This window comes from Dama dama, chromosome X, assembly GCF_033118175.1.
Source record: "Dama dama isolate Ldn47 chromosome X, ASM3311817v1, whole genome shotgun sequence".
Taxonomy (NCBI): Eukaryota; Metazoa; Chordata; class Mammalia; order Artiodactyla; family Cervidae; genus Dama; species Dama dama.
Genome location: NC_083714.1, coordinates 79,769,886 through 79,790,920, shown reverse-complemented (window position 1 = coordinate 79,790,920; position 21,035 = coordinate 79,769,886). Strand labels below are relative to the sequence as shown.

The 21,035-nt window shown below is 36.4% G+C and overlaps 1 protein-coding gene across 9 annotated transcripts in view; it reads right to left on the bottom strand.

Moving 5' to 3' along the window:
- Positions 1–62: 62 nt before the first annotated feature.
- Positions 63–21,035, bottom strand: part of RPS6KA6 (ribosomal protein S6 kinase A6) — a 174,080-nt gene continuing 153,107 nt past the window's right edge. For 5 of the 9 annotated variants that reach the window (XM_061135966.1, XM_061135967.1, XM_061135965.1 and 2 more), the window contains 2 exons: positions 3,861–4,001; positions 63–2,589 (listed from right to left, as the gene is read on the bottom strand). In XM_061135966.1, the coding sequence (XP_060991949.1) occupies positions 2,464–2,589; positions 3,861–4,001 (267 nt within the window). In that variant the 3' untranslated portion in view covers positions 63–2,463. Of the gene's footprint in view, positions 2,590–3,860; positions 4,002–4,431; positions 4,490–21,035 lie in introns of those variants that run through there. The other 4 variants (XM_061135963.1, XM_061135972.1, XM_061135968.1 and 1 more) reach the window with 4 other exon arrangements.

Here is a 21,035-nt window from a genome sequence, read left to right as displayed (position 1 = left end):
CATCAACTAGAAAGAAAAGCAATATAAAATAATTGTTCATGAATCCATTAGAAATCAAAGTATTTTAAAGTCTCAAAGAAAGGATTTGCTTTTATTGGTTAAGTATTTACAGAAACCCCATGAAAAATGTCCCATTCACATCTGCTTTTGTTGCTCTAGAGTTCTAGCCAAAAAGGACACGATTATGCATCCCTACTTGGGTTCCTTCTGCAGAATGAAGGTGTAATGTGAAGCTTTCCCTTATAATAAGGTCGCTCCCTACTACTGTTGTTAAGCCACCATGTTTGAATTTTCCAGAAGAAAACTCACAATTATTGGGAAAATCCACTAGCATCTGTATCTTTTATACCATTTCAACTTTCACTGAGTGATGAGGAATCATGCTGTTTGTTGCTTATTTCTGACCATGTTCCTTTCATGAAAGGAGTGTATGACACAACCTTTTTGAGCAAACTCACTGAAAAATTAAGATCATCTACTTAAAAAAAAAGCTATTGCTTATGTAAAGACAAAGTTATTTTGTGATCATTTTCATTTTCCAACTTTACTTATTCTAATTCTACTACTACAAAAGCACATATAGAAATGATATCTCTGTTCTGAAAAGTTAAACACCAAAATCACATCTCTAAGTTTGTCACACCAATTCTGATAAGAAGGCATTACAGCACAAACAAGAGGAAAATAAGTCAATATAATGACACAAGTACTTCTATTAATAAAGCAAAATGAAAGAAAAAGCTGAACTGGGGCAAAGAAATCCACAAGATATGATCTCAGTGTCTTTCTAAATAATATCTTCCACGTAATATTAAGACTTTCTTTAATGTCTTTCAACTATTGCAAAAGACATCTCAAAATATGGACACATACTTTTATATATCACACAAATGAAACAGACCTTTGTGTGTGGAATATACATCACTTACATTATAAAGAGAATTATGTATAGTTTCTTTTATTAAATACTGAAATTACAAGTCTTCTAGCCTAAACTGTACACTTCAGAGCTCAGTAATCACCCCTCTCTGAACTAAACAAAATAAAATACCCAGTAAACAGTAAAACAAGCACACATAAGTAGATCACTTATATTCACTAAAGAAAAGTGTAATATCCTCAAGTTTACATTCATGAGTTCTTTCTGTCAGTAGTTGTAGCAGCAGCAGTAGTAGTAACGGTACTTAAAGTAGTAGTAATGGTATTTTCTCCAACAACACAAAAAGATTCTTTCAAATTCAATCATTTAGAGAAAACAATACATACTACACAGTGGTTCTGAATCATAAAATTTAATAATAGGACCAATTTGGCCAGATCTTTTCATTATAAATATTATTTTAAAATGTGTTCAAATTTTATGCATATCATTAATATTACTTCCTATTTAAAAAGACAGTTTATCTTCTTGAAGTATAACTATTATGTAGTATTATCTAAAGTTTACTGAAATGCATTATAACTATATCATGTGTGCTAAGTTCACAAGTTCATTACAGTAATATTTCAACTATATAACCATAGGATTAAAGATAAATATGCTACTCTGTAATTCAAAGCACAGGGAAATAAAAAAAAAAAAACAAGAGTGTAGTTCATTATAAAAGGACAGATGATAATTAAATCCAATTGGTTAACTTCAAAGTCAGTTTACATAACATCAAGGTAGTGCCAACACCATATACTTTATTTTCAAAGGCTTAACTATGACCTATTTAGTAGATTATAATACCAATATAATACCTTTGGCTAAAATTTCTTCACTTGTACTACAATTCCATTTGATGTAAAATTTACAGAAGCCTTTATTTCTAGATGAGGCCATTTATGGACAATATACAGGTCTGTCGGCACACATTATCTATGATTTAATTCTTCTGTAAAAACTTTGGCATCAACCATATTAGGATTTCACATATGAGCACAAATGATTTTTGCTCTGGCCCCAAACTACTATGTTTACATTTTAGTAACTACAGAGAGTCAAATGAATGGAGTTTACACATAATGACAAGATTCTATGATTTCTTTTTTGCTTTCTTTAAAAAAAAAATAGATGTCTAACCTTTCAGGACCTAATGTTAAAAAATACTGACATTGTTTGGTATTATACTATTATACTTGCATCTTGACTGTTGGTAATGATTCCCCAATACATTATTTTACATAACCAGAAATCTGAAAGAAACTGTAGAAGTTAGTATGTAGAGAAGTTGGTAGGACTTTGTAGACACAAATTATATACTTAAATAAATACTTGGACAACACTGAAAAGCAACATGGTATGAAAATTGTGGACCTATATATGTATTTTTTTTTATCTCACTCCCCCTTAAAAAAAGGAAGCTTAATCAGAATATTCAAGTAATGTAGTAGAAAACAATGCCTTTGATATACGATTAGACAAAAAGCCACACATTTAATCTTTTCTTCATCCAGTTTGGCTGAGGAACCCTAAAACTTTCAAAGGCCAGTTGATGTTCGCTTTTTCATGCTTCGTCGCTGAGCTAAGCTTGAAGCAGCAACAGGCTCTAGGACTGGTTGAAAAGTCTTGTGAGTCAGGGCAGAATATGTGGCGACCACTGTTCCCTAAAATAATGAGAAATATTACAAATTGAATAACAATCTCTGAAGGTAAGAAAACTTCCACATTGTATCATGAAAAATTTAACTAGAATAGAACTTTTTCCCCCAGGAAAGTAATTGAGAATCTATAATATTTACATTGATGCTCCTTTGATTAACATCTGACTACTTATATATTTTTATTTCAATAAATATGCTTCTTACAAATTTTTAAAACATTAAAATGTATTATTTTTTCAGTCTTTCAAAACTCATAACATTTGTTTTTAAATATCTTTTTAAATTTATTTTTCATAGGAATTGTATATATTTAAGGCATACAACATGTTATCTTGATATACACAGTAAAATGACTACTACAGTCAAGTTAATTTAATATATGTCCTCTTCACATAGTTACCATTTTTGTGTGTGATAAGAGTACCTGGAAACTACTCTTAGCAAATTTCCAGCATTCAGTATAGTTTATTTATTACCTGTACTTAACATCAGGTTTCACACTAGACCTCTAGGCTTACTCATGCTACATAACTGTAACTTTGTATACCTTGACCAATATCTCCCCATTTCGAACTTCTCCCTGTCTACTGGTAACCACTGTTCTACTCTCTGCTTTCACATATATGTTTTTTTTTTTTTTAGATTCCACATATAAGAGAGATGATGTATGTTTTTTCTTTCCAGGTCTACAGTATTTCACTTAGCATAATGTCTTTGGGTTCATCTCTGTTGTGGCAAATGACAAAGATCTCCTTTTAAAAAGTTGAACAATATTCCATTATATATAACATATTCCATACATACACACCCCCACCCAAAATTTCTTTATTCTCAGATAAATTTGCACTCCCATGATCATTCTAACAATATTCAAAATGGCTAAGATATGAAAACACACCTTAGTATCCATTAACAGATAAATGGATAAACCACTAAGCTCCAAAATCTAGGCTCACTGTCTAGAAGTATGTAAACTTGCACCAATGGCTATTAATTTAGGAACCAACAGACATCTTTTTTTTTCCCATATGAAACCTGAATTTAGTCTGTACCAAGCCCCAGTGTGTCTTAAAGCAAACCAAATATAATCAAGAAAATTTTATGTATCATCAGTAAGGCTGTACGTAAAGAAGGCTGTTATTTTAAAAAGCAAGCCAAAACAACCTATAAATATACATTAAAAAATAAAGACTATAAAGTAATTATATGTGTCATCATTGAATGGCATGCAAGGCATAGCATTTAGAAGATGCTTAAAAGTACATTGGTTTTACCTTAACAACATGTGATGTCCTATTTCTATTTGGCTGATCATCTGGCAACTGATCTCTGTGGGTTATCCATGAGTGTTTCAATACTTGCTCTGTAGTGTACCGCTGCTGTGGGTCCATATGTAGCATATGAGAAAGCAAATCCTAAATTAAAATGGAAAATATATATATATATATACACATACATACATACAAGAAACCACATACTACATATCATTAAAGGTTTTAGTAAAATACATAATTTCCCATTTCCTCAAAACATGAAAATATTGACAGTTTTGGAATCTGTTTAATTTGACGTGTCATTAGGGGAAAAATTCCCATATAACTGCACAGTTAACTGTTAAAAGAGAATGTTGAAACATACTTTTAAAAACATAGCATATACTTATTTATCATTCTAAAATCAAGAAATATCAATTTAGTGGAAGTGGAATGTGATCAGTAAGGGAGAAGGAAAATGTAAAGCAGCAGGAGCTATATTGGACTTCACTAGACAATCAAGAGGATAAAGGAACTATTGATCTTTGCTGGCAATCTGGGCCCAAAAGTACAAGGTTATCTGTATACAGACACAAATTCATAGAAGGGAGAGTCTCATGTTGATAATATACTCAGTAACTGATGGTTTTCTGTATAAAATAATAAAGAAAGCAAAACATAAATACAAGGTTAGCAGCTTACTGTTAACATAGCAGTAGTCAGAATATCATAAGTTTTTCATCAAAGTAAATGTGAATATGCTTATTTTCTCTATGCTGTAATATAAACTTCTGTAATATAATCTCAGTAAAATAGAATTTTAAATCTATTAAAAGATATAACATTTAAAATTAAACAATCTCCATAAGCATCTATCATAGAAAGGAGAATTCAAGTCTCCTTAACAAGCATCTTCTAAAATAGAAACAAAAGCATTTGCTAAATTACTATCAATAGCAGAAGCAATGAGAAACTAAAGACTATGTAGTAATACCAGAATGTGAAGAATAGTGTAACTGATTGAAACTATGTAAAGGAGTAGAACAACCAATCAAAAAAACTATTTGAAAAAGAATGTATGAACAGAAATAAATTTAAAATAATATTAAAAAGAATACAACAGTGAATTATATAAATAAAACAGATGTAAATGAAAATCATAAAAATGATTAAAGTTCTAAGGACTTCTGATTCTGGCCACGATGTAAAACTAGGAACTGAATTCACCCCCAACCCCCGCCTGAAACTCAGCACCTCCAAAAAAAACCCATAAAATGTAAGAAACAACAGTTTTCAAGAGATCAGATATTAGGCAATGAAGAAAAGTAATCCCTAAAAGATGGGAAACAAATCAAGTAAGCCCTATGATTGCTCAAGCTTAGAATCATGAAAAGAGTTTTCAGGATGTCAGGTAGGTAAGGAAAACTCAGGTAGAGCCTGGCAGATTCCCTGTGTTAAAGAGACAGAAGTGGGAATCAGGGGCAGAGAGAGAACCCTTGTGGGGGTCTCTTTCAAGTGTTTTCACTGCAAACCATATGTGGTTAAAAACAACAACAACCACCAAACAAAACAGAAGTCATGGGGAGAAGCATATGCAAGGATTAGAGGGAAAAGGGAGTCCATGTAAGGTGAGGTATAGTGCCTATTCCCACCAGTCAGACTGGAAAACCTCAAATTCATGACGTATTTGTTAGAGAAACTGAAAGAAACCTGCTTGAGTAGTGGTGACTACTCCTAGGTTAAACACTGCTCTAGTCCTGCCTAGAATATCTTAAAAGGAAAACCCAGAAGTAACACATTGTTTCCCCTAATTTAACTGTGGTCCAGAAAACAGTTAAAGATTAGTAACTCAAAAGCATTTAGCACTCACCAAGGTAAAATTCACTATGTTATGCTTCTTACCCAAAATTATAAGGCATATAAGAGAAGGAAAATAGAATGCATAATGAAAAAAAAATCAGTCAAAATTGACCCACAGCTGACATATATGTTAAGTAGAAGAGACATAGAAGGTATAAAAGTTAAGTAGAGAGACATAGAAGGTATAAAACAAATAAAACAAATGAAACTAAAATGTGAGACCAAAAAAATGGACCAAATAAGATTAAAGGCAAATTTATTATGGCAGGTAAAAAGATTGGTAAAGACACAGCAATAGACACTATAAAAAAGTATAAAACAAAAAAGCAAAAGAGCAGAGCATCAGTGAGCTATGGGACAACTTCAACTGAAAAAGTACACAAACACAATTGGAGTCTCAGAAAGTAAGAGGGAAGAAAAGAATGTTTGAAGAAATAATGCCAATAAAATTACCAAATTTTATGGAAACTATGAACCCACAGATCTAAGAAGCTAAATGAACCCCAAGTACAAGAAATAAAGAAAATTACATCAAGGAACATCAAACCAAATTGCTCAAAACCCAAGACAGAGAAAACTTTAAAAGCTGAGAAAAGAAGAAGGCTTGTTACATATAATGAAACAAAGACAAAAATAAAAGCCCAATAGGCTGTCCTATGCATCAAGCTGCCCTGAGATATGACCCTGCCCACCAGTGGTGGGGTGCCAGTCCTAGGTTTCCCCAGGTCCTGCAGACAGCCACCCTGGCCCCTGGTACCACCCACTAGCAAGCCAGCACCAGCTCCAGGACCACTGGGGCTGAACAGCCAGTCATGCCAGGACTGAGCTCTGCTCAACAGTGGGCCAGCAACAACCACATGACACAGGGCCAGCCAACTGGACTGGAAGCCAGCCTGGCCACCAGTATGCCCAGAGTAGGTGGTTTTTTAATAAGAGAAGAACCCACACAGCACACATATGGGTCATGTGTAGGATATATAGCTCTGGTGAATGGAATGGAGTATGCTGATCGGCACCATAGGCTATCTGCTATGTAATTCCATTTTGTGAAGATGAGCAAACATAACTGACCTACTTAACAAATACAAATAGATACAGACAACTGGGCAAAATGAGGAGACAAAGGAATATGCTCCAAACCAAAGAACAAGATAAAACTCAGAAGAATTAAACAGAGTAGAGGAGAGCAATCTATCCAACAAAGAATTCAAGGTAATGATCATAAAAATGCTCGATGAACATGGGAGAATAATGGATGAACATGACAAGAAGTCTAACAAAGAGTTACAAAATATAAAGAAGAACCAAATGGAACTGAAGAATACAATAACTGGAAAAATAAACTAGAAGGAACCAAGAATACATCACATGATACAGAGAAACAGATAAGTGAACTGAAAGACAGAATAATGGAAACCACCTAAGCTGAACAGAATAAAAGGAATTTAAGAAATGAGGATACTTTTTGGAACAATACCAAGAGTAATAATATATGCATCATATGGGTCCCGGAATGAGAAGAGAGAAAGGCACAGAGAATTTATTTGAAAAAATAATAGCTGAGAATGTCCCCTCCCTGGAAATGTAAATGGACACCTAGGACCAGGAAGCAACAGAGTCCAAAACAAGGTGAACCAAGAGAGACTTTCACCAAGCCTCACAATAACTAAAATGGCAAAATTATAGATGGAGAATCTTAAACGTGGCAAGAGAAAAGCAACTAGTTATATACAAGGGAATTCACATAAGACTTTCAGTTGACTTTTCAGCAGATCCTCCAAACCAGGAGTGACACAATATATTTAAAGTGATGAAAGGACAAAAAATACAACCAAGACTACTATACCCAGCAAGGCTATCTTCAGATCTGAACTGGAGAGAATGTTTTACATAGAAGCAAGGACTAAGAGAGTTTAGTACCACTAGACCAACAGCTCTCCAAGAAATGCTAAAGGGATTTCTCTAAGTAGAAAAGATAAGATCCAAACTAGAAATATAATAATCACAGAAGGTAAAATCTCACCAGTAAAGGAAAATGTAAGGATCAATCACTTATAAAACTACAAGGAAGGTTAAAAGACAAAAGTGGTAAAATACACACATAAACTAAGAAATACACACAAAACACATGCAAAATATGATGCTTAAAAACATTAAAGGTAAGAGGAGTAAAAATGCAGGGTTTTTAGATGAGTTCAAACTTAAGAGATAATCAACTGACAACAATCATATATTGTGTGAAACATAAATATCATGGTAAGAAAGCAAAAATGTGTAATAAATGACACACACACATACACACAGGAGAGACAGAGATAGAAAGAGAAAGGAATCCAAATATAACACTAATTATAGTCATCAAATCACAAGGGAAGACAGCAAAAGATGAAGATAAAAGGACAAAAACAACCAGAAAAAAATTGACAAGATAGCAGTAAGCACCTACTGATAATTATTTAAAATGTAAATGTTGCAATCAAAAGACATAGCAAGGGGCTGAACGACTAAAAAACAAGATCCATCTATATGCTGACTCTAAGAGACTCACTTCAGATGTAAACACTGACAAAAACTTAATGTGAAGGGATAAAAAAAGTATTTTATCCAGTTGGGAACAAAAGAAAGCTGGAAATTCCAGAAAGATGGCAGAGGAGTAGGTGGATGTAGAGTACACCTTTCTCCACAGATGCATCAAGAACATACCTTCATATGCAGAAGATCTCACACAACACCAGCTGAGAGCAGGCAGGAGTCCCTGACCACTAGAAAGGAATACACAAATCCACACAAATCTCAGCAGGATGAAGGAAGGAAGGGAAAAAGAGGAGAGTGAGCAGGACTGGACCTGTACCCAGTGGGTGAAGGAATTGAAGCAGGGGTCAGATCCCCACATCAGAGCAATTGTTTGGGACAAGCATTTGAGGCTTGTCAGCTGCCAGCTGACAAGAGGAGAAGCATTTGAGGATGTGGGAGAGTGCAACAGCTGATCTGTGACAGTCTGAATGGAGTGAGAACCACACAGACAATCCTTGCTGCAACACTACATTCCCTGGACAGGGACCCAAGTCCCCTGGAACACATGGTAGTGGGGAACTGGGGTGTAGGGACTGGAAACCAATCCCAGGGCAAGGGCTGCTGTGATTGTGGTGAGAAGGCCTGAGGGGAAGTAAGGAGATTGTAGTGGGGAATGCCTTTGGAGGAAAGCTGGGCAGCCATGGAGGCAGTGATACTGCTGAGTAATGTGCAGACAGTGGAGCCATCAATGTAGCCTGTCTCCCCTCACATGCCAGTGCTGGCAACTGACTAACAAAGACCCCAGAGATGGTGGCCCTTTAAGTACTTGACAAGCTGACCAATAAAGATCCCAACCGGGGAGACCCTTGAGAGCCTGCTGCACTAAGCAACAGAGAAGGACCAATCAGGGAGGCCCTTGGAATGTCAGCTGCCAGAGGCTAGAAAAAGACTCTAACATTGCTGCAGCTGTAGAACCTCAGGCTGCCAGCGTTCCTGCATACTTGGTGCCAACAGGGTCCCTGTGATCCAAGTGCTGCACCACCTCCACATCTGGTCCTCATTGGGCAAGTAAGTCCTCCAGGTCAGCCTCAGGAACAAGCTCCTGTGGACGACTCACATGCAGAGGTAGAGACAAAACCACATTGAACTCCAGGGGCAGTGTGACTAAGGAAGAGGATCAAAAACCTTCCCACCAGCTGTACAAGCTACAGATGAAATCCACACAATCAACTAGGACAATGTGAGTTCCCACAAAAGAAAACCATTAGCTCTGGCAGCTGTGGAGACTGGAGGCAATAACACACAGTGGTAGGTCCAGATTAGAGTCTGAGCTGCCCCCACAGCAGGCCTAGAGACCAGCCCATTATCAGAGGACACTCTAGGGATGAGGAGGTGAACTGTGATGCACAGTGAGGGAAACGACAGTCAGCTGTAAAAAATATTTATTATTATTTTTGTATTTTGATTTGTTCTATAGTTGGTTCTGGATTTTTTTTCTTTTTTCTTCTCTTTTGCTGTGGCTATTGACTTTATTTTTACTATCAATTCTATTCAAGCTTTTTAAAACTAATCACACATTTTATTTCCTTTATATACTTCTATGGCTATGTGGCTTTCTGCACTTCTGTGGACTTTATTCTTTTAAATTTTTTTGTTCTTGTTGTTTTTGTTTGCTTTTCTTACCGTTCTTGATGTAGTTATTCTTTGATATATATATATATATATATGTATATATATATATTTTTTATACACTTCTATTTAACACAGCTTTTCTACTGTTTTCTTTTCTTCCTTTTCATTCTTTATTTCACCACATTTGTTAATTTGTTTTGTTTGCTTTATTCCCCAGTTGGCACTCTGCTTTGGTTTTGTTTTCTGGTTTGCATTTTAGTTTTATTTTTAATTGATCAATAACATTTTTGGTTTCCTTTGATCGGCAGGTCACTCTCTTGTACTTTCTTTTCTTTGGGTTGTTTTGGTTTGGTTTGTGTGTGTGTATATGTGTGTGTGTGTGTGTGTGTCCCTATGTTTTTGTTATTATTTGTCTTAGTTTGTATTTACCATTTGTCTGGGGCTTGTCTTCTATTTCTTGTTTTTGTGTGTTTGTTTTAATCCCCTTTAATGCCATAGCAAACAGATTATGAAATTTTGGTTCCCTGGCCAGAGATCAAGTTTGAGCCTTTGGAGGGAGTGCTGTCCACTACACTAGACTGCCAGAGAACTCCTGACCCCAGGGAGTATTATTAAGTGAGAACTCCTATGAAGGCCTCTACCTGATAAGACTTGGCATCACCCAAATGCTGGAAGCACACAGAGCAGGATACCACATGCAAATAAGGAAGAAAAAAACACAAACTCTATCATCAGCAGACAGGCTTCCCATAAGAACCCCAAAACATAGCCCCTCACACAGCCCTGCCCATGAGAGGGGGAAAAAAAGCATCTCCTCCCACCAGAATGCAAGCACAAGTCCATCCCAACACAAAACCTACCCAAACTACTGGACCAACCTCACCCACTGAAGGCAGAGACCCAAAAGAAAAAGAAATATGACCCGAAAACTTGAGAAAAGGAGAACTCAGACAATGTTAGAAATAAAAATGAAAAGACAGAGAAAATTGAAGGAACATGGTAAAAACTCACAAGACCAAATGAAGAGAAAACAGGCAAACTACCTGAAAAACAATCCAGAGTGATGATAGTAAAGATGTTCCAAAACTCTGAAAACAGAATGGAGAAAATGCAAAAAAACAATTAACACACTTAAACAAGGACTTAGAAGAAATAAAGAATAAACAAACAGAGAGGGACTATAAAATTACAGAAATAAAAACTATTCTAGAAGGATCAACAGCAGAATAACTGAGACATAAGAATGGATAAGTGAGCTGGAAGACAATTGTGGAAGTAACTCTGCTGAACAGAAGAATAAAGGTAAAAGAATGAAAGAATCAAAAGAATTGAGGATAGTTTCAGAGACCTCTGTGACAATATTAAATGGACCAACATTCGAATTATAGAGGTCTCAGAAGAAGAAGAGGAAAAGAAAGAATCAGAAAAAAATTTCTGGAGATTATATTCAAAAACTTCCCTAATATAAGAAAGGAAGAAATGGTCAATCAAGTCCAAGAAACACAGAGTCCCATACAGGATAAACACAAGAAAAAACATGTTGAGACACATACTAATCAAACTAACAAAGACTAAACACAAAGAAATAATATTAAAGGCAGGAGGGGAAAAGCAACAAGCAACATGCAAGGGAAACCCCATAAGATTAACAGCTGATCTTTCAGCAGGAATTCTGGAGGCCAGAAGGAAATGGCAGGATATATTTAAAGTGAAAGTGAAAGTCACTCAGACCTGTCCGAGTCTTTGTGACCCCATGGACTATACAGTCCATGGTATTCTCCAGGCCAGAATATAGGAGTGGGTAGCCATTCCCTTCTCCAGGGGATCTTGCCAACCCATAGATCTAAACCAGGTTTCCTGCATTGCAGGTGTTTTCTTTACCAGCTGAGCCATGAGGGAAGCCCCTCATGGGGCTTAAAGTACTGAAAGGGAAAAATCAACAAGCAAGATTATCCAGCAAATATCTAATTACAAATTCATGGAAACATCAAAAGTTTTACAGACAAGTAAGGGTTAAGAGAAATTAGCACCACCAGTCAGCTTTACAAGAAATGTGAAAGGGACTTCTATAGGCAGGAAACACAGAAGAAGGAAAAGATATGCAAAAACAAAACAAAGTCAATTAAGGAAGAGACAAGAGAAACATATGTATCAGTAATTACTTTAAATGTAAATGGATTAAATGCTCAAACCAAAAGACACAGACTAGCTGAATGGAACCAAAAGACACACACTGGCTGAATGGATATAAAAAAAGACCCATATATATATATATATATATATATATATATATATATATATATATATATATATATATATATGTGCTGCCTACAAGAGACCCATTTCAGACCTAGAGACACATACAGACTGAAAGAGAGAGGATGGAAACAGATAGTCCATGTAAATGGAAATGAAAAGAAAATTGAAGTGGCAATTCTCATATCAGAAACAAGAGACTTTAAAATAAAGAATATTATAAGAGATAAGGAAGGACACTTCATAATGATCAAGATATCAATCCAAGAAGATGTAACAACTGCAAATATTTATGCACCCAACACAGGAGCATACACTCCTCAATACATAAGGAAAGCACTAATAGACATAAAAGGGGAGACTGACAGTAACACAATAATAGCCTAGTATCATAGTGGGACTTTAACAAGCCACTTAAACCATTTGACAGATCATCAAAACAGAAAAGTAACAAAGGAACACAAGCTTTAAATGACACATCAGACCAGATGGACTTACTGATTTCTTTAGGACATTCCATTCAAACGAAAAGAATATACTCTCTTTTCAAGTAAACCTGGAACATTCTCCAGGATAGATCACATCTTGCATCACATATCAAGCATCAGCAAATTTAAGAAAATTGAAATTATATCAAGCATCTTTTCAGACCACAATGCTATGAGATAAAATAGTACAGGAAAAAACAAAACAAACAAACAAAAAAACACTGTAAGAAAAAGGACATAAGAGGTTAAGCAATACGTTTCTAAACAGTGAACAGGCTACTGAAGAAATTTAAAAAGGGAAATCACAAACTTCCTAGAAACAAATTACAATGAAAACAGGATGACTCAAAATCTATCAGTTCAGTTCAGTTTAGTCAGTCAGTCATGTCCGACTCTTTGTGACCCCATGGACTGCAGTACACCAGGCCTCCATGTCCATCATAAACTGCAGGAGTTTACTCAAACTCATGTCCATTGAGCTGGTGATGTCACCCAACCATTGCATTCTCTGTCGTCCCCTTCTCCTCCTGCCTTCAATCTTCCCCAGCATCAGGGTCTTTTCAAAGGAGTTAGTTCTCACATCAGGTGGCCAAAGTACTGGAGTTTCAGCTTCAGCATCAGTTCTTCCAATGAATATTCAGGACTGATTTCCTTTAGGATGGACTGGCTGGATCTCCACGCAGTCCAATGGACTCTCAAGAGTCTTCTCCAACACCACAGTTCAAAAGCATCAATTCTTCAGCGCTCAGCTTTCTTTATAATCCAACTCTCACATCCATACACGACTACTGGAAAAACCATAGCTTTGACTACATGGATGTTCATTGGCAAAGTAATGTCTCTGCTATGCTCTCTAGGCTGGTCATAAATTTTCTTCCAAGAAGCAAGTGTCTTTTACTTTCATGGTCGTAGTTACCATCTGCAGTGATTTTGGCCCCCCCAAAATAAAGTCTGTCACTGATTCCATTGTTTCCCCATCTATTTGTCATGAAGTGATGGAACGTAATGCCATGATTTTAGTTTTCTGAACGTTGACTTAAAAAAGATAACTTTTTCACTCTCCTCTTTCACTTTCATCAACAGACTCTTTAGTTGTTCACTTTCTGCCATAAGGGTGGTGTTATCTGCATATCTGAGGTTACTGATATTTCTCCTGGCAATTTTGATTCCAGCGTGTGCTTCATCCAGTCCAATATGTCTCATGATTTACTCTGCAAGTAAGTTAAGTAAGTAGGGTGACAATAAACAGCCTTGACGTACTCCTTTCCCGATTTGGACCCAGTCTGTTGTTCCACATCCAATTCTAACTGTTGCTTCCTGACCTGCATACAGATTTCTCAAGATGCAGGTCAGGTGGTCTGGTATTCCCATCTCTTTCAGAATTTTCTAGTTTGTGGTGATCCACACAGTCAAAGGCTTTGGCATAGTCAATAAAGCAGAAGTAAACATTTTTCTGGAACTCTCTTGCTTTTTCGATGATCCAGTGGATGTTGGCAATTTGATCTCTGGTTCCTCTGTCTTTTCTAAATCCAGCTTTAACATCTGGAAGTTCATGGTTCACGTATTGTTGAAGCCTGGCTTGGAGAATTTTGAGCATTACTTTGCTAGCGTGTGCTGCAGCTACTGCTGCTAAGTCGTGTCAGTCGTATCTGACTGTGCGACCCCGTAGACAGCAGTCCACCAGGCTATGCCGTCCCTGGGATTCTTCAGGCAAGAACACTGGAGTGGGTTGCCATTTCCTTCTCCAATGCATGGAAGTGAAAAGTGAAAGTGAAGTCACTCAGTCATGTCCGACTCAGTGACCCCATGGACTGCAGCCTACCAGGCTCCTCCGTCCATGGGATTTTCCAGGCAAGAGTATTGGAATGGGTTGCCATTGCCTTCTCCTGCTAGCGTGTGAGATGAGTGCAATTGTGCAGCAGTTTGAGCACTCTTTGGCATTCCTTTCTTTGGGACTGGAATGAAACCTGACCTTTTCCAGTCCTGTGGCCACTGACGAGTTTTCCAGATTTTCTGGCATATTGAGTGAAGCACTTTCACAGCATCATCTTTTAGGATTTGAAATAGTTTAACAGGAATTCCATCATCTCCACTAGCTTTGTTTGTAGTGATGCTGCCCACTTGACTTCGTTTTCCTGGATGTCCGGCTCTAGATGAGTGATCATACCAACGTGATTATCTGGGTCATGATCATCTTTTTAGTATAGTTCTTCTGTGTATTCTTGCCACCTCTTCTTAGTATCTTCTGCTTCTGTTAGGTCGATACCATTTCTGTCCTTTATTGTCCCCATCTTTGCATGAAATGTTCCCTTGGTATCTCTAATTTTCTTGAAGAGATCTCTGGTCTTTCCCATTCTAGTGTTTTCCCCTATTTCTTTGCATTGATCGCTGAGGAATGCCTTCTTATCTCTCCTTGCTAATCTTTGGAACTCTGCATTCAAATGGGCGTATTTTTCCTTTTCTCCTTTGCCTTTTGCTTCTCTTATTTTCACAGCTATTTGTAAGGCCTCCTCAGACAACCATTTTGCCTTCTTGCATTTCTTTTTCTTGGGGATGGTCTTGATTTCTGCCTCCTGTTACAATGTCATGAACCTCCATCCATAGTTCTTCAGGCACTCTGTATCAGATCTAATCCCTTGAATCTATTTGTCACTTCCACTGTATAATTGTAATGGATCTGATTTAGGTCATACCAGAATGGTCTAGTGGTTATCCCTACCTTTCTTCAATTTAAGTCTGAATTTGGCAGTAAGGATCCAGGAATCAAAATCAAAAGCAACTGCTTCTTAGAATAAAATGACAAACCATTAGCTAGACTCATCAAATAAAATGGGAGAACAATGAAGTTAACAAAATTAGAGACAAAAAAGAGGTTACAGGAGACAACGCAGTCATACAAATGATCATAAGAAATTATTACAAGCAGATATATGCCAATAACATGGACAACCTGGAAGAAATGAAAAGATTCTTAGAAAAGTTCAACTTTCCAAGACTGAACTGGGAAGAAATAGAAACTATGAATAAGCCAATCACAAGCACTGAAATTGAAACTGTGATAAATAAATCTTCCCCAAAACAAAAGCCCAGGGCCAGATGGCTTCACAGGTGATTTCTATCAAACATTAAAGAAGCACTATCACCTACTGTTCTGAAACCCTTCCAAAAAATTCCAGAGGAAGGCACACTTCCAAACTCATTCTACAAGGCCACCATCACCCTGATACCAAAATCAGACAGAGACATCACATGAAAATAAAATTACAGGCCAATATCACTGATAAACATAGATGCAAAAGAGCTCAACAAAATTCTAGCAAAGAGAATTCAACAACACATTAAAAAGATCTTACACTATGATTAAGTCAGGTTTATCCCAGGGATTCAAGGATTCTTCAAACACAAATCAATCAATGTGATACATCATATTAACAGACTGAAAGATAAAAGCCATAGTACTATCCCAACAGACACAGAAAAAGTTTTCAAGAAATTTCAGCACTCATTTATGATTAAAATCTCTTCAAAAATGGGCATATAAGGAACCTACCTCAACATAATAAAGGTTATATATGATAAACCCACAGCAAACATTATTCCCAATGGTGAAAAACTGAAACCACTTCCTCTAACATCAGGGAAAAGAAAAGGGTGCCACTCTCTCCACTATTAATAACAAAGTTTTAGAAGTCCTCACTAAGGCAATCAGAGAAGAATAAGAAATAAAAGGAATCCAGATTGGAAAAGAAGATATAGAACTCTCCCTGTTTGCAGATGACATGATACTATACATAGAAAACCCTAAAGGTACTACCAGAAAATTACTAGAACTAATCAGTGAATTTAGTAAAGCCACAGGATACAAAAGCAATACATAGAAATCACTAGCATTCCTATACACAAACAATGAAAAGCCAGAAAGAGAAATTAAGGAATCAATTCCATTTACCACTGCAACAAAAACAATAAAATACCTAGTAATAAACCTACCTAATGAGGCAAAAGAGCTGTACACAGAAAATTACAAGACACCGATGAAAGAAATCAAAGATGACATAAACAGATGGAGAGATATTCCTTGTTCCTGGGTTGGAAGAATAAATGTTGTGGAAATGACAATACTACCCAATGCAATCTACAGATTCAATGCAATCCCTATCAAACTACTAACAGCACTTTTCACAGAACTAGATGAAAATATTTCACAATTTGTATGGAAACACAAAGACCCTGAATAGCCAAAGGAATCTTAAGAAAGAAGAGTGGAGCTGGAGGAATCAACTTTCCTTATTTCAGACTATACTACAAAGTTACAGTCATCAAGACAGCATGGTACTGGCACAAAAACAGAAATATAGACCAGTGGAACAAGATAGAACACCAGGAGATAAACCCATGCACTTATAGACAACTTATCTTTGACAAGGAAGGCAAGAATATACAGTGGATAAGGTAAGATCTCTTCAATACATGTTGCTGGGTAAACTGGACAGCCATGTGTAAAAGAATGATATCAGAACACTTCCTAATAAGATACACAAAGACAAATTCAAAATGGATTAAAGACCTAAATGTAAGACCAGCCTATTAGAAACTCTTAAAGGAGGACATTCTTTAAGGTAGAATATTCTGTGACATAGATCACAGCAAGATCTTCTATGATCTACCTCCTAGAGTAATGAAAATGACACCAAAAATAAACAAGTGGAACTGAATTAACCTTAAAAGCTTCAGCACAGAAAAAGAAACCAAACAAAGTGAAAAAAAAAAACCCTCAAAATGGGAGAAAATAATTGCAAATTAAACAACTGACAGAGGATTAGTTTTCAAAATATACAAGCAGCTCATGCAATTCAATACCAGAAAAACAAGAAACCCAATTAAAAAGTGGGCAGAAGACCTATACAGACATTTTTCCAAAGAAGACATACAGATGGCTAATAAAGACATGAAATAATCCTCAACATCTCTCATTATTAGAGAAATGCAAATGAAAACTACAATGAGGTATCACCTCACACTGGTCAAAATGGGCATCATCAAAAAATCTACAAACAATAAATGCTGGAAAGAGTATGGAGAAAAGAGAACCCTCTTGCATTGTTGGTGGGAGTCAAAACTGATGCAGCTGCTAGAAATGACAGTATGGAGATTCCTTAAAAAACTAGGAATAAAACCACCACCTGACCCAACAATCCTACTACAGGGCATATGCCCTGAGAAAATCATAATTGAAAAAGGCACATGTACCCCACTGTTCATTGCTGCACTATTTACAATAGCTAGGTCATGGAAGCAACCCAGATGCCCATCAACAGATGAACCAATAAAAAGTTGTATCATATATATACGGAGAAATACTACTCAGCCATAAAAAGGAATGCATTTCAGTCAGTTTTAATGAGGTAGATGAACCTAGAGCCTGTTATACAAAGTTAAGTATGTCAGAAAGAGGAAAATTTTGTATACTAATACATATATATGGAATTTAGAAAGATGGTACTGATGAACATATTTGCACAGCAGCAATGGAGATGCAGACATATAGAACAAATTTGCTGACACAGAGCAGGGAAGGAGAGGGTGGGACAAATGGAGAGAGTAGCAGGGAAACATATACTTTATCATATACAAAATAAATAGCCAGTGGGAACTTGCTGTATGACTCAGGGAGCTCAAACTGGCATGCTGTGATAACCTAGAGGGGTGAGATGGAGATTCAAGAGAGAGAGGATATATGTGTATCTATGGCTGATTCATGTTGATTTATGGCAGAAACCAACACAATATTGTAAAGCAATTATTTAAATTAAAAATAATTAAAATGTCAAAAAAATGACCTAAGTTCTAATAAGTGCAAAAACTGTACTATTGATTAATCTTTTGAAAATGAATTTATAAATGTAAAATAACTAGTGCCATTAGCCTCTGAGGGCCTTGAAAATGTAAAAAGTCTTTAAGAACAGGCTAGAGTCCATGGGGTCACAAAGAGTTGGACACAAATGACTTAGCATACACACACAAGAAAACAACTATTTAAAAAAAAAAAACCATGTGGAGTCTAAACAACATGCACTAAACAACCAAGAGATCATCGAGGGAATAAAAAAATAACTAGAGACAAAGGAAAACAAAAACACAATCAACAATTCATAATCTACACGCTATAAGGAAAGCTGTTAGTAGAGGGAAGTGTATAGTGATCCATGTGTAGAAAAGCAATCAATAAAAATGGCCAATAATCTACCCTTACATTTAGAAGGATTAGAAAAGGAAGAAATGAATAAACTCTTAGAAAGGTACAACCTTCTGAGACTGAACTAGGAAGAAAAGGAAGAAATAGAAAATATGAAGAGATCAATTACATGTGTAGGATCTGTTATTTAAAAACTCCCAACAAAATAGCAGTGATATTTTTCAAAGAACTAGAACAAATGATGGCAACCGGGGTGTAGCTCAGTGGTAGAGCAAGTACTTAGCATACACGAGGCCCCAGGTTCAATTCCCAGCATCTCCATTTAGGAGTTCTCCCTTATTGGGGGCCACTGGAAGAGACATTTAAAAACTCCCAACAAAATGCCCATGGTATTTTTTCAAAGAACTAGAACAAATGATGCTACTAAAATTAATATGAAATCATAAAATATCCAGAATTGCCAAAGCAACCCTGAGGGAAAAGAACAAAGCAGGAGGCATAATCAACCCTCTCAGACTTCAGACAATACTACAAAGCTACAGTAATCAAAACTTCATGGTACTGGCACAAAAACAGACATACACATCAGTAGGACAGAACAGAAAGCACAGAAATAAATCCATATACCTATGGAAATTAATCTTTGACAGAAGAGTTAAGAATATACAATGGGGCAAAGACAGTCTCCACAGCAAGTGATGTTGGGAAAGCTGGACAGTCACACATAAATCAATGAAGTTAGAACATACCCTCATACCATACACATATATAAACTAAAAATGGCTTAAAGAATAAATGTAAGACAAGACACCATAAAACTCCTGAATGAGAACATAGGCAAAACATTCTATGACATAAATTGTACCAGTGTTTTCATAGGTCGGTCTCCCAAGGCAACAGAAATAAAAGCAAAATTACATGCATATGACCTAATCAAACTTATAACCTTTTACATAGCAAAGGAAACCCTGGGGGAAAAAAAAAACCCTAGAGACTGGAAGAAAATATTTGCAAATGATGTGGCCAAAAAGGCTTTAATTTCTAAAACATACAAACAGCTCCTACAATTTAGTAACAAAACAAATAACTCAAATGGAAAATGGGGAGAACACCTAAATAGAGTGGCCCACAACATTTTTGGCACCAGGGATCAATTTCATATAAGACAATTTTTCTACAGACCAGGGGTGGGAAGGATGGTTTGAGGATGATTCAAGTACATTACATTTTTTGTGCTTTATTTCTAATCTAGTGCTGCAGATGATCTGACAGGAGGTACCAGTCCGAGGTCTGGAGGTTGGGCACTCCTGTCTAAATAGAAACTTTTCCAAAGAAGACATGAAGATGGCCAAAAGGCACATAAAAAGATGCTCATCATCACTAATTATTAGATAAACGCAAATCAAAACTATAATGAGGTATTACCTCAAACCAGTCAGAATTAAAAAGTCTAAAAATAATAAATCCTAGAGAGGGTGTGGAAAAAACAGAACCCTTATGCTGCTAATGAGAATATAAATTGGTGTAGCCATGACGGAAAACAGTACAAAGGTACTCAAAAAACTAAAAATAGGGGTACCATATGATTCAGCAATCCTGGGCATATACCCAAACAAAAGTATAACTCAAAAAGATACATTCACCTCTATGTTCATAATAGCACTATTTAAAATATCCAAGACAGGGAAGCAACCTAAGTGTCCATCAATAGATGAATGGGTAAAGAAGTAGTGGTATATATACACAACAAAATATTACTCAGTCATAAAAAGAATGAAATATGCCAACTGCAGCAACATGGATGGGCCTAGAGATTATCATGCTGAGTGAACTAAAGAGAAAGACAAATACCACATGATATCACTTAGGATATCACTTCCTAGGAAATTCCCTGGTGGCCCAGTGGTTGAGAATCTGCCTGCCAATGCATGGGACCTGGGTTCAATCTTTGCTTTGGGAAGATTCCACATGCCACAGAGCAACTTAATCTATGTGCCACACCTACTCAGCCTACACACTCTAAAGCCTTGTGCTCTGCAGCAAGAAAAGCCACTGCAAAGAGAAGCCCATGCACCACAACTAGAAAGTAGTCCCCACTCACTGCAACTAGAGAAAGCCTGCATGCAACAATGAAGACCCAGCAGAGCCATAAATAAATATTTTTAAAAATCCTAAAAAGGCTACCAGGAAACAACTAGACATCATCAATGAATTTGGTAAACCTGTATAATATAAAATGAATGTAAAGAA